Consider the following 13,891-nt stretch of genomic DNA (forward strand, 5'->3'; position numbering starts at 1 on the left):
AGTTCCTTGAAATATGGGCACAAAAATCATTTCAGCAACACCTCATTCCAGGCCACATAGAATCACCAGTTTTCAGCTGTTGAAAGCATTTCTCCTGGAAAGAAATAAGGTTTTTTTCATACCCACGTTGTCTTTTTGGTAGGGTTCTTGGAAAAAAATCAAGGAAGGGGACAATGCCAAGATATCACTGGGATTTAAAACATTTATTTTGTCCATCTAAGCTAACAGTAGACTTTCAAAAAAGCAAAGATAAAACATTCCTAAGAGATACCCTGGACTTACCAGCTGATTAACTCAACTCTTTCTGTATTATAAATAACCTGACTCTCCAGGAAGTGCTTATCTTTTTTAGAGGTACCTGTAGAGAGCAGTCACTCGTAGATATGGCATAAGGACCACAGAGACATGGTAAGCAAAAAGAATTGCCCTTATGTGGCTCATGGCTGTTCACACTCTTCCTGCTTGCCAATGCTTCTGCTAAAGGATGACTGTGGCGGACTACAAACCACAGCTTCTGTAAAACAAGAGCAAGCAACAGCAATCTCCCAGAAAGCCCTTCAGAACAGCTCTGGCTGGTGGCTGAGGGTGCCTGGGACAGAAGGCAACCCATGCAAAGAGATACCTGCTAAAGTCTGCACAGTGAGCAAACAGCCTAAGCTTTTCCCCTGGGCACTTCCCCTCAGTCTTTGAATCTAGCAACATGCTTGTGGCAAAGTGGGTGAACACGAGGAGGCCTTGAGCTCAAGAGCTTTCTCAGGCTACCTCTTCTTCTACAGCGGACACAATTCAGTAAAGAGACCAAAGCCCTGAGTCTCAGAGTTCCTTCAGTGGTTGAAAATAGGATGAGTTTGGAACCAAAATAATTTCTTCACAAGAAAAGTGACTTTGGGTCTCATGAGTCCAAAACCTGCATTCCAACCACCCGCATTCCAATCAGTAGATTCTAAGTAGATACTAATAGAAGGGAGGAAATGCAGGGAAGGATTTATTGTCTTATCCTAACTATGCAACCTTTAACCTGTATGTACAGAAGCACCACGAGATAAAGACAATTAACTGATTTCAGACACCGAGCAACTGTATGAAGAACTGCAGAAATATAACCAAACAGCATTTAGCCTCTACATATTTAAAAAGCGTCTTTTTATTTGTTAACAAAACTGACTGCTAACAGTTGAAACTTGTGAATGATGTGAGGCTCTGCAACACCTTCTTAGGAAAATAAATCAAAGTTCATTTCCTTCAATAGAATAAACAGCAATACCATACAATAGTGGTTGTGCTTACTGGTTTTGTATGTTTTGCGCATGTATGCATATGCATCTGTAACAGCAGCTCTCTCCTGTGGACTTTTTCTGCAAACTATTTACAATTCAGTCTCCCTTGATAAATGCAAGCCTCCACCGTCAGCAGTATTTGCTTAGTGAAGCTTAGTCTCTGAAGTTGCAAGCTTCTGAGAGCATAGTGCCTTGAGATACTGCATGAAACTCAGGCAAATTGTTGTGGTAATTCCCTGACAATGCCATGTCTCTGACTTTCACCTCTCATTTTCACAGTCTGCGCTGCCAAGGAGATTCTCTGCGTAAACAGCTTAAAAGTCTGAAATACTCAATCAGGTACAGAGATGTCATAAAAAATGGTCCTACCTCTCACTGGTCTCTGAGAATTTCATGGGAAGGGAAATTGTGAACTGGCAAAATCTCTTTACAGTAAGATATCTCTATTAGACTGCAGAGATATTAGTGAAGGAGCTCTTCAGTGCAAAGAACAGAATCACAAGACAGTGCAAAATAGTATGACTCTACTCAAGTCAATGATCAAGTGACAAGTTACCCCAGATGAGCAACTGTCACACCTGGTATGTCTGATAAATTACAGTGCCAAGGTCATAAATCATAAAGGAGGAGCTTATGTATCAGTACAGGTCAACCTGGCCCATTCACAAATGACCACACACAGCAGTTAAAATGGAATTAATCTGTACCTTTTCATAAATGGAACTATGGATTGAAATAACTTTGGGCTGGCATCATTCAATATCATTGACATGAAAGAATACAGTTGAAACATAGTCTGGTCAACATTTTCAATTAGACATATTGAAAATATTCCTGGGCCTTAGAGTAACAGAAAAGTATTTATGAGAACAGAAGATTTCTATTAAAGTCTTTGGCCAGTGGTGAAAATGTTGGTAAGTCACACCAGCACTGAATAGTTGTGTGCATTGTGTGGGTAGGAAAATTTGATGGAGTAGACACATGCAGGGGCTTATACTGCTCTTCATTCCCCTCCACACTAATGTTATTGAGTATCATATCAAGCGGTGATAAATAAGGGCTGTACATGGCATTCTAAAAGCAGAATGGAAAACCCGCTTGGTCTTGCAGCTTCTACTGGATGTTTTACAATAGTAGCTCCCCTTTCATCTGTTTATTTACTAGTCCTGAGTCCTGTGCTTTCCTGCACCTTTGTCAGGGGTTCTGAAAGTATTCCTAGGCACAAGCAACCACAAGGAGAGAACTGCTACTCTGTCCTTCACCAGACCTCTTCTGGTTAGCGTGAAGCCCTTGCAGCCTTACGTACCAGTGCAGCAACGCATCTCAGGTTCTGTAACTAGCACTAGGCCTTTAATCAACTTTTCCTTGTGGTGCTTTAAGAAATGAGAGGTTTGTGTAATTATGAGCCAAAACCCAAAACTTGCAAGTATCCAAGTCTTCCCATTTGTTAATGCAAGACATGATTGCCTATTAGGGAGAATGCGCAGTAAATTATTCCTGAAGCCGCAATTAGAATTCAGGGTGCTTCTGGCTCCAGATGTCCCTACAGTCAGCACCTTCAAATATGCATTTCTGTATTACATGGAGACAGAGCGGTTCATTCTTATACCTCTTATGCCCTCCTTTGCTGCCCCAAAACATACTTGTTTTCCCTCTCTCAAGAAAATTACCCTCATTTCAGCGGTTTAGCTTGATCTGTTTACTTTGCAACACTTCCCATGTTTCACCTAAGGGCAACAAATAACTTCTTATGAGAAGTTAACGTGATCATTTATGGTTTTGCTATCTATTTTGTGCCACTGCTTTCCTGTCTAAAACTATGCAGTCCCATGAAACAACAAAATATAATTTATAATTGTGAATGACCCAGGCTTGAGAGGAGGAAGACATTCAAATGGCGAGAGGTAGGAGAGGCTTCATATTATGGGAATCCCCAGTGTGGAAGATGCAGCGACTTTGCATGCCTTAAGCACTGTGGCTTAGGAGAAAACACATAGAGCAGCTCACAGTGCAGCGGCACTCAGGAGCAAGTGTCCGTCTACTCAGAACAAATGTATGCTGCACATTTGCTATGCTTTTGCTAAGCACACATGCACACAAAAATCAACTCGCTTTTCAACAAAATAATCAGTCACAAGGGCAAAAACTGTTCATAAATGCATGTCTTCTGAAAGTCTCTTTAAAAACATCATACAGGGATCGTTTTTTACTGAAATGGAAAGGGCAAAGACCATGGGCATATGGCTTGTTACTTGGTTAATGCAGATAAAACATCTCTTTCACAACTGTATAACCTCTAGCAGTTTAGGGGAGGTTAGCCACAAATGCCATGAAAATAATTTGGTCCTGAAATAGCAACCTTCTCCCCCTCCCCACCCTCTTTTACTTGTATATACCAGGCTAGCTTCTCCACTGATACATATCATCAAACCTGTACTAATACCAAACACGTGCCAGTTTACAACCTTCTGAAGATCTGACCCCTCTCTGCTGTCCTGGAAACAGATCTGTGGTCTCTGCAAAACATAATACTCCCTTATGTACACACAGATGTAGGCGTCCTGCCCTCACTAGCTCACATTTAACTGTCTTTTCATCTCGTTTATTTTGTCTTCATGGTATCAAATCAGGCTACACATCCAGCAAATAGGTGCATCTTGTTTTCAGCTGATGGCCCTTCACAGGGCACATACTACACCCCCAAAGGATTCACAAAGAAGTACAGAGTCTCTACATTTTTAATTTCAATTTGTTTGTTAGAGGAATTATGTTCAAACTTGTCTTTCGCAGTGCAGTTGGAACACACACAGGAATTCACAGGTAGAATGGGAAGGTGCAGTGTGTAAGACGGTAGTCACACTCAGTACCCTGTCTCTCTGCTTCCCCAGGGATGATGAAAAGCTGTTCACTCCCTTACTTTACATTCCAAAAACCCAGACAGAGGAGAGGAGGGCAACAACCTGTGTGTCCTGCCCTCTACGATAACCAAGGATAGAGGTTTCCCCTGTTTGCCAGAGTTTGAAATGGACCAGATGCCTCATCTCACTTTCAGGGAAAGAGACATCACCAAGCCTCCACACATCAGACAAGAGAACACTTAAAAAGTTCTTTAGTGAACAGATGAGGAAGGTCCTGAGGTAAAAAAACAACACAAAGTAAAGAGATTACAAATCCATTACTAGCTCCAGGCCCTGTTCTCTAAAGACAATTGCCTGCAAATGCCATCTCTACAGCATATTCAGAGAGGTGGAGAGAGGCAGTGAGGTCTCCCAAGACAGCTTTGAGACAAACGCGGCTGGACACAACGCAGCAGTACAACATGGTCAGCCAGATGTGCCTCTTTTCTGGGCTTCCAAATCCTGGCACAGCACAGGGGCTAGACCACGTCCAGCACTAACCTTGCGTTTCTGCACCGCACTGCAGCAGTTTGTGCCAAGCTAGCACAGAGATCTCTATCACACCAGTGCCTTGGCTGTCTCCTTTCTATTTTTGTTGTCCCATTCTGCTAAGGCACCTACTGTGCAAGCAAGACAGATGAAGATCAGAGCAAATTCTGGGGTATCCTTAAGTACAATACCCAGAGCCACCAAAATCCTTCTGTACACCCAGATGGACCAACCTTGCTGTCCTTATTGGCTATCACAAGGTCACTGTGCTTTGGAGTTTTAACTGGTGCGCCAAAAAACCTGGAACTGCACTGTCTCTTATAGCATCTTTTCTCAGATGGCTCTCACATGTCTTTATAAACTTTAGTAAATGAGTGTATATATCACTCTGTCCACCACCAAAGTACAGCTATCTCTGGGATCATACACAGCAGCTGCTGTAAAATCAGACCACAGCTCTACAACACAGATCAGGGCAATAAAAAATGTTGCATGAGGCAACTAAAATGGTTGGAGGAAGGAAGGGGAACATGGTGGAGAGCATTTCGTAGTTATAATTACCTGAGTATAAATTTGGTTGAAGAGGGTACTGTGTTTAACAGTTGTGTGTCTGCAAATCAAAGCAGTCTTTCACCCCCAGTCATAATAACCTAACTGTATCATTCTACATTTGGCCTTCTAAGCCCTTCCTTTCTGAAAACTGCAAAGCACCTTGATAAGAGCACAGCTGATGTGTTGAGTACAAGCAATAACCTAATCAAATTTCTTAGCAACTGACTTTATAACTAACTGTGAGTCTGTAGCTGCTATGCCCCCTCCCTTCCTCTCCCTTGCATGACAACTGAACAGAGCATCTATATATACCCAGTTTTAAAATAGCTTCTGCTCCCATAACTTGCAAACCGTTCCCATAGATCTTTTTTCTAGGCTAAAAGTGGTTAATTACAGTCACTAAGGGGACTGAACTGCTGCACCTTTTTCCTTATTCTGGGATGGGCTCCTTGAGTAGTGCACTATCTCCACTCAGATCATGAGCTGTTTATAATAGGAAATCTTATGAAGGATGGGCCTGAACAGATTGGAGCTATGAATTTCCTGGTATCAAGGACAGTAGATGAATAATTATATTTCTCTCCCTCTTCTCTATGGCCATACAGCCATATATGCATCATCTAAAGCTAAACCTGAAAACTAGTGAAGTATGGGGAAATGATTTAAATGGTACTTCCAATGAATATATGACATGAGACAGCATGGTTTGGGATGATGCCACCAGTTTCAGTTGAGGCACTGCACAGATTGTGTACAGTGCTGACTTGAAAAAATAATTCATTTGAGTGCAGTCTCCCTACACCAAGTTTTAGTTTCTCTGCCACAAGAGTCCCCGGCTCTACAACCCCTCCTAGATACTGCAAAAGCTGAAATTATTAGCAAAATATTCCTGTTAGAAAACAAAGACAGTCAAGCATCACAAGCTTGAATCAGATTATTATGGTAATGCTACTAACAGTGAGTGATAGCTCAGACAGACTATAAACAACATAGGCTCCATTTAGTTCTCTAGTTTAGATCACGAGTGCACTCACATGTAAGAGTCTTGCACTGGTTCACAATGCAGTTGTCAAGTGCACTGCAAGGGCTCCTTTAACCGGAACTAAACCAGAATATTGGCCCAACTGCTAGGGGCAATTTAATACACAGGGCCAAACTCAAACTAATCCAAAATAAACCCTACCCCCTAAGGTGTACATAGCCTGCACGCAGTAACTAGGTAGCAAATATGTGTGTACAGGAGCATGTTGCTTGTTAACATAGACACAGCCGTATACATGGTCTTCCTATGTTAAATGCCTGCAAACAGTTGTCCAGCTAACAACTGCTTGCAGTCACCTTTCTATGCACTTACATGGAAAAGTTTATTAATTCATATCCCCATCTACAGACACATATGAATGCATCACGTACCTATCATATTGGATACCTCTCCCAGCAATTTCACTCTGGTTTCTTAGGCTGGCAGTTTCCAGGAACTGGCAAGCAGATGAACTGTATTTTCCTTGCGGCTGCATAGCAGGAGTTTCCATGTGCAACTCTGCCATCAGTGTTGACCAGTAAACTGCACATACTGCAGGCCAAGTTGCACCTTCACATCTTTGCATCCTTAAGAAAGTCAATTGAACTACCCAGAAACAAAGGCACAATTAGGCCTGACGTACTTGAATGAAATAAGTAAATGTGCTCCAGCTGGAGTGTTGTAGAGCTAATAACCTAAGCAGATAACCCAAGTGCTATAGGTTAGAACATAATGCATGAACGGTTTCACTGTATTGAGTTAATTCACACCAGAGGTATGAAGTATGCACCAATAAAAGCTCTATGGATCAGACTGAACAGTCCTAACCTTGACTGCTGTCATTCATCTGCACCCTCAGAGCAAAATCAATCTTATCCAGAGAACCAGCATGCTCAGAACCTCATCATGCAAGACAAAATAAGACATTTTCTGTGTACACAAATCCTGGGGTTTATGTTCGCACAAGCAGGAGGAGGGAAGCATTAGCTTTTGCATGGGCACATGTTGCATAGTCAAGAATTTTCTATTACCAGCAAAGCAGCAAATTATACAACTTTCTTGTTCTGTAAGTATAACACAGAGGATAGAATGCATAAAAAGCATGAAACTTCCAAAAATGTATAGTAAAGGCTTTCAGCATGCAAATCCAGCAGCTAAAATCCTGCAAGACAGCCACGCCTGGTGTCATTTTATTCCTGTCAGCTTCATGATCCATTATAAAAGCATTCACGAATAGAAAAAGACCCTTGATCTGAATTCGCATAACTGACAACTTGTGCAAAGTGTAGGGTGGAAGAATGCCTGCTGCATGGTCTGCCAGATATACCAAATATTTTCAACAGTTATCTAGGAAACATAAATGCCCTTAGTAAATACAGATAGTGAAGGGGAAGTAACGTGAATATAGCATAAGTGAATTAGATATTGTGATTTGTTTTTTTTTTCTTTTGTAGCATACACATATATTCTGCTGCTGAAGAAAAAAAATAGTATGAACATATAAAACAAAACTCTGCAGTTTATGGTTTGTAAGAAAGACTTTTATGTCCTTACAAAGACTAGTAAATAAAATTGACTACAAAACCAATAGAAGTATCTAGACAAGAGGAAAAAAAATAGAAATGTGCAGTTTTGGAGTCTGAAAACAGCTGATTAATTTCAACAGTGTAAAATATTTTGTAAATATTAAGTTTTCACTCTAAAACAAAATTTCTGGGCCATTTCTTCAGTTGCTGTAAAGTGACACTGTTTAAGTTTCAAAAAAACCCTAGACAATATATATTCATCTAGATTATTTTTTTTTTACTGAAAATATTAATAAAATGTTAATATATGCATATTTAACTGAGACAAATAGGGGCCATGCATGTGCCGCAGTGGCATGACAACATTCATATTGTCTTGCTCCCTGCATGAAGCTCCACACCACCACATCGTACTCACATGTTTTGCTGAGAACTCATCAACCTCCCGAAGAACCTTCTCCTGGCACTCTGGGTTGGTGGCTAGCAAGTACGTAGCAAAGGACAGCGTGCTAGTAGTGGTCTCATACCCAGCAATCAGGAACAGGAAAGCCTGGCCTGCTATCTCATCCTCTGTTAGTGTCTTCTGAACCTTTTCAGATGGGGCCCTGCCAGCAAGAGGCACCTTGTTCTGTCTGGAAGCAGCAGATGGACTGATCACATCAAAACACCCAGCTGCTGGGGAGTCAGCTGAGTCACAGGAGTCGAGCATCCACTGGAGAAAATCTCTGCGCCTCTGCAGAATACAGAATGAGAAGAAGCATGAAGAATGAAGAGCAATGCCTTTACCCATGGCGGGCTGAAGGAGAGGGTTGTTTCCTATTTATACTGCACTTGACTCCTATAGAATGGCCACCAGGCTTTCACTTAATGAGGAGACTTCTATAAATCATCAGGAAATGCCCCCACTAAGAGCCTGTCACTGCTTTCTCCCCAGTGAGATGAGACTGATCTGCCCCCAGCACATATGAGGTATATGTTTTCACTGAGAATTGGTAATGGCCAGCTACATATAGAGCTTCTTTCATTCTCAGGGTGAGTTCTTGGCACTTGCTGGAAATAAGGTGATTGATATAGTCATGGTACAGTCCCATGTGTGCCTGCCAAGTGGCGGTGGCACAACTCATGCTTGGAGGAGGCTGGCCCATCTGCTTGGAGGCATCATCTTCATTTGTTCACATGGTCCAAAGCATGAAAGTCACCATCTAGGTTTAGGGTTGTATCTACAATATTTAAAAACTAAATAATTTCTGTACCAGCTTAACAAGACAGAACTGGAAAACAGTAAACCAGTAAACTGGTGCATCTTTTTATGACAAAGTACTTTTATGAACACTTGTACCAACATAGCATTTCTTTAAAAAGATATCTTCAAACATATTTGCAGAAGTGCATTACAATAAGTAAGCATTTTCTACCACAAAACTTATTTGGGTGGCTTCTCTTTCTAAAATGCCCACTGAATGATTCTACTGTTATAAAAAATTACTTTTTTTTTCCACACAAGTTTCTGACAAAAAAAAACCTTCTAATAAACAGACCATGGACAAGCATGAATTGAGCCCAAACCAGTCTGGACAGCAAGCTTGATTAGGCTTTGAAATATAACCCAAAAGGTTTGAATTGACTTCTGGGAGTGGGCATAATAGAATTGTGCTGAACCTAAGCCATAAGGCTATGTGATTGATTTTCAATTCCTCAAATACCAACAGAATACATGATAGCTCAAGGTCTTAGAAGTGACTGCAGTGCCAGAACATGACAACTTTTGCAGTGGGATGAACAAAAGAAGGGACCGAGTCTTTCTTCAAAAGGGAAAAAAAAAAAAAAAGAAATGCTGTACTGTAAAGCTGCATTTACTGGTTAAAAAGAAATCATTTGAATGATTTCTTGGATCTGATCATTGAGAGATAAAGTAGAAAATGGAAAAGTCAGAGAAAAAGACAGGCAAACACGATAAGAGTAATGAAGGACTAATTAATTATAAATGTCAAAGAACCGAACCAGATTATTTGCTTTCTTTCACATGACATGAGAAAAGAGAGCAGTAAGACAACAAAAGAGGAGAAATACTTAATGTCCTGTGCTTAGCTCTGCTGCCAACAAACTGTTCTGTCTGATCTACGGGCAGACAGGAATGGTTATTTTGAGTAATAGAAGGGATTGGCACACTGACTTTTTAACAGCTCCTTCCCTCCACCCCACAGAACCTTTTCATTTTGCACATGTACATTATGCACTTTGTACCCATGACCACAGAACATCTTGCACTCTGGCACGCCCAAGAATCAATGCTCCAGATAGTAGCCAGTGTCAGTCACTGCATGCTGAAGGACTCTACAAATCGGCCAGTCAGACTGCATACCTCCAAGGCACGGAATACATGCTTTTTCCCTAGTATGTGAAGGCACACACAGCAACATCATACACATTATGCTCAGCAAATGAGATCCAGTGCTTTGTGCCTAGGCTTAGCTACCATTTCTATATTCAAATTGGCCATGCTTTTTTGGTCTCTCATTTCTGATATAGCAAACCCGAAGTTGGAAGTGCCCTGCCACAGTCATCCTCCTCCAATGTGACAGTATACCTCTGCTCTTTTATGTCCTTCTAGATTGGAAGAAACAAGATTTCAAGCGTACTTCAGCTCTGCATAGCTAAAAATTTCATGTAACTTTTCCAGGAAGGGCTTTACTCACATTCTGGGAGTCCATGTATTTGCATAACTCAGAGTCTAAGTCTGGTATAACCTAAAATCCAGGGATTTTCCTTGCACATATATTTCGGTTAGGCCATTTTTTAAATAAAAAAACCCAAACCCTAAGACAGTCCAGTTCCAGTGTGTTCATTAGTGTGTGTATAAACTAGTTTGGCATAGTAATGAACTGCATCTGTAGATATTCCCTTTTATTCATAAAACTAATTATCATCAACAAAACCACCTTTATATCATAAAAATACATAATTACATTCATATTCAGTGGACTTGTAACACTGCAACATACTGTAGTTCAAATGGTATAACATTTGGTATGGTTCTGCATTCATCCTGGTCTCTGAGGGTTTGCAATTCCCAGTCATGAGCTGTTAGCTGAGTCTGGTCTTATATTTAGACAATACATGCTCTGGAGACCTGATAAGATGTTTCTCCAGCCTCAGACAAAATCAGGTTCTGGCCCTGTACAAAACATCTGTTTACTGTTATGATAGCAAAGTACTAATCATAATGACTAGTGAATAAAATTTCATTCATGGGAATGTTTGCTGAAAGCAAACTTAATGAATGGTAGCACAAGTGCATATTCCCAAGAACGTGCTCTGAAATGCCTCTGTGGCCATTTTGAGGAACTCTTTTTATTACTCACATAATATATTTGGTTAGGAATTTAAAAGCTTGCCTTGCTGCAGAATCTGTTTATAAGGTCACCCTATCGAGAAACAACTAGATTCCTTATCTGCAGCATGCAATTTGTTCACAGGTGAGCAGGGGCTGCTAAGCGCAGTGCCCTCATAAACAACCTTACGAAAACAACATTCATTTGTAAAAACTACTTGAATAATAGTAGGGGGAAAAAACCCAACATATAAAATTAGAAAGATACAAGCTTTTTTCAAGATAATTCTGCAGAGTAGAAGGGGTTATATTTTCACAAAGCTTCCTTATGGTTCATTCTACTTCACTTTAGGCATCAGTACAGAATGAAACATAAAAAATCATCATCAACCCAAGCGAGAGAAAAGATTTCCAGGGTTATAACCAGTCATAATGAACATATTTTTCATCTGCACCATCAGGATGGAAAAATCACTCTGACTCAAAAACCTAACAACGGCAATAGAGGCAAACACTAGCATAAAACCAAATATAATTGGATTGTTAAGTGCTGGAAATGAGGAAAAGGTATCATGAAAATTCACAGGGGTTTTCTCCACTTTGGTTGACAGCGGGAGGAAAAGAAAAGGCTTTTTTTTTTTTTTTTCCAGTTTGACAACAGACCAGGTACTTACAATGTCACTGCACAAAAACATTCTCTGGTCATCACATACAGCTGCTGACTTCCTTTTTCCACTGGGAACATTTATTTGATTTTCCTCACAAAAATCAGAAGCAACAAAAAGAAGACAGCCTCTATCCTGTCCTCTGACACTTGCATAGCTATATTACAATGGCCGCAGAAACAAGTTCCCACTTCAAAAGAACGGTGTACCAGTGCGACTGACCCTTATTTTGCCCCCGTACAACACAGAGCCTATCATTAAGCTAATAAAAACTGAATGGATAGCTATTTGAAAGAAAACCTAAAAATCTAATTTGAATGCAGTATGGGGCAGGGTGCATGTCTAACTTGGTGATGACACAGACATCCCCTTTGATATATATAATAAGACAAGCCCAGCGTACAGCTTCCCCAAGATAGACATCTTGCAATATATTTCCTGACACCAGTGTTCTGGGCTGTATCATTCTTCTCATTAGTCTCCTTAAGCATCACCTGGCCATGCAGAGAAATCATTCTGCACAGAACCGTAACGAGCTGGCTACGTGCTACACGCAGGAAGAATAGATGCGTGCTATACTGGGGAAGGCCAATCCGGCAGTATCTATCACTCCTCCTCAAATCACTGCTTTTAAGTTTTGCAGCTGTCAGAAAAAGAGAGCTATATCTCTCATATGTGTGATCTATCATGACTTTTCTCACAGGAGGCAAGGGTCCTGGGGGGTGGGGGATGTCTCCAGCTTCTTCCATCCTAAACAGGGAACTGTGCTTTCATATGTAAGATCACCATACCAGCTGACCTTTAGGCAAATTCATGCTGCTTTGGGGATCCAGGGGACCCTGGGGTTATGCTTTTGGTAGAGAGATCGAGCCATTCCCTGCAAGGTGAAGTCAAAAATTACTTAAGGAAATCTACCGAATGTGTTGAATATTTGTTATTAATGCTGTGACTTCTGTTGCATTTTCTGCAAACTACACTCAAATTTTGCAACACTCTTGATAGGTCAGCTCCCCATTTTGTGTTCAGAAGAGACCAGAACTATGAAAGGTAACCCAAAAATGAATCAAGGAGTCAAACTAGATGACACGATCGGTTGGTATTCTGTAAAGCACTTTCTGTGCTGCAAAAGTCACACAAATGTGATGCTGCTAATATATGTAATACCACTCTCAATAAACTCTGCAGACCCTCCTAGCCTTTCTCAAATGCTCTGATAGTAGCTCATGAAAAGCAGAAGCTAAGCTTCAGGAATCTTTATTTAACAGGTAGAAAGCTCTCATCTCTCATTATTTCAGTTTCTACAAACAGGCACAAACACTTCTACATTAGTTTACATCCACTTCAATTTCATATGTTTGATTTAGCAGCCATCTTCTTAGGTGAGACAAACCTGTGTCACTCTGAAGTTACTAGTAAAGCACCATGGCAGCTACCTAGATCTTTCTGAAAAAGAAGCATAAAATACAGTCCCACTAAAACTATCGTTTTGCCAAACTTCTTTGAAAGAATCAAATTCATCCTCTTCCTACCACTTGCAGGTTTCATTTAGCTTCTCAAGTGAAATCTCAAAAAAAGCCAGTGTGTCTGCTGATACATACAGTCCCAAAACATTTCAGAGTGGTGGTCCTTTGCCCTTGTGCTTGAACTCAGAAGCTGAAATTAACAGGGAGGCCAGAGCTGACAGCCCTTAAATTTGTGCATCTGAAGGTTGAGGCCTTGATCCATACTGGGGAAGAGCTGAGGGAACTGGAGTTGTTTAGCCTGGAGAAAAGAAGGCTCAGGGGGAACCTTATCACTCTACAACTACCTGAAAGGAGGATGGAGAGAGAAAGTGGCTGGGCTCTTCTCCCAAGGAACAAGTGACAGGACAAGAGGTAATGGCCTCAAGCTGTGTCAGAGGAGGTTTAGATTGGGTATTAAGAAAAATGTCTTCGCCGAAAGGGTGGTCAGGCATTGGCACAGGCTGCCCTGGAAAGTGGTGGAATCACCGTCCCTGGAAGTGTTCAAAACCGTGTAGATGAGGCCCTCAGTGACATGGTTTAGTGGTGGACTTGGCAGTCCTGGGGTAAAGGTTGGACCTGATGATCTTAAAGGTCTTTTCCAATTTAGTTAATTCTGTGATACTCTCATGAG

General features: G+C 41.0%; 1 protein-coding gene across 9 annotated transcripts in view; it reads right to left on the reverse strand.

Moving 5' to 3' along the window:
• TBXAS1 (thromboxane A synthase 1) overlaps positions 1–13,891 on the reverse strand; it is a 239,217-nt gene that overhangs the window by 57,890 nt on the left and 167,436 nt on the right. For 8 of the 9 annotated variants that reach the window (XM_057420685.1, XM_057420690.1, XM_057420684.1 and 5 more), the window contains one exon: positions 8,181–8,495. The exons of the other annotated variant lie outside the window; for it this stretch is intronic. In XM_057420685.1, the coding sequence (XP_057276668.1) occupies positions 8,181–8,495 (315 nt within the window). The remainder of the gene's footprint in view (positions 1–8,180; positions 8,496–13,891) is intronic. 9 annotated transcript variants of the gene reach the window in all.

Source organism: Pezoporus wallicus, unplaced genomic scaffold, assembly GCF_028554395.1.
Source record: "Pezoporus wallicus isolate ANWC-B61680 ecotype Strahan unplaced genomic scaffold, APGP_CSIRO_Pwel_v1 contig_2871, whole genome shotgun sequence".
Lineage (NCBI taxonomy): Eukaryota > Metazoa > Chordata > Aves > Psittaciformes > Psittacidae > Pezoporus > Pezoporus wallicus.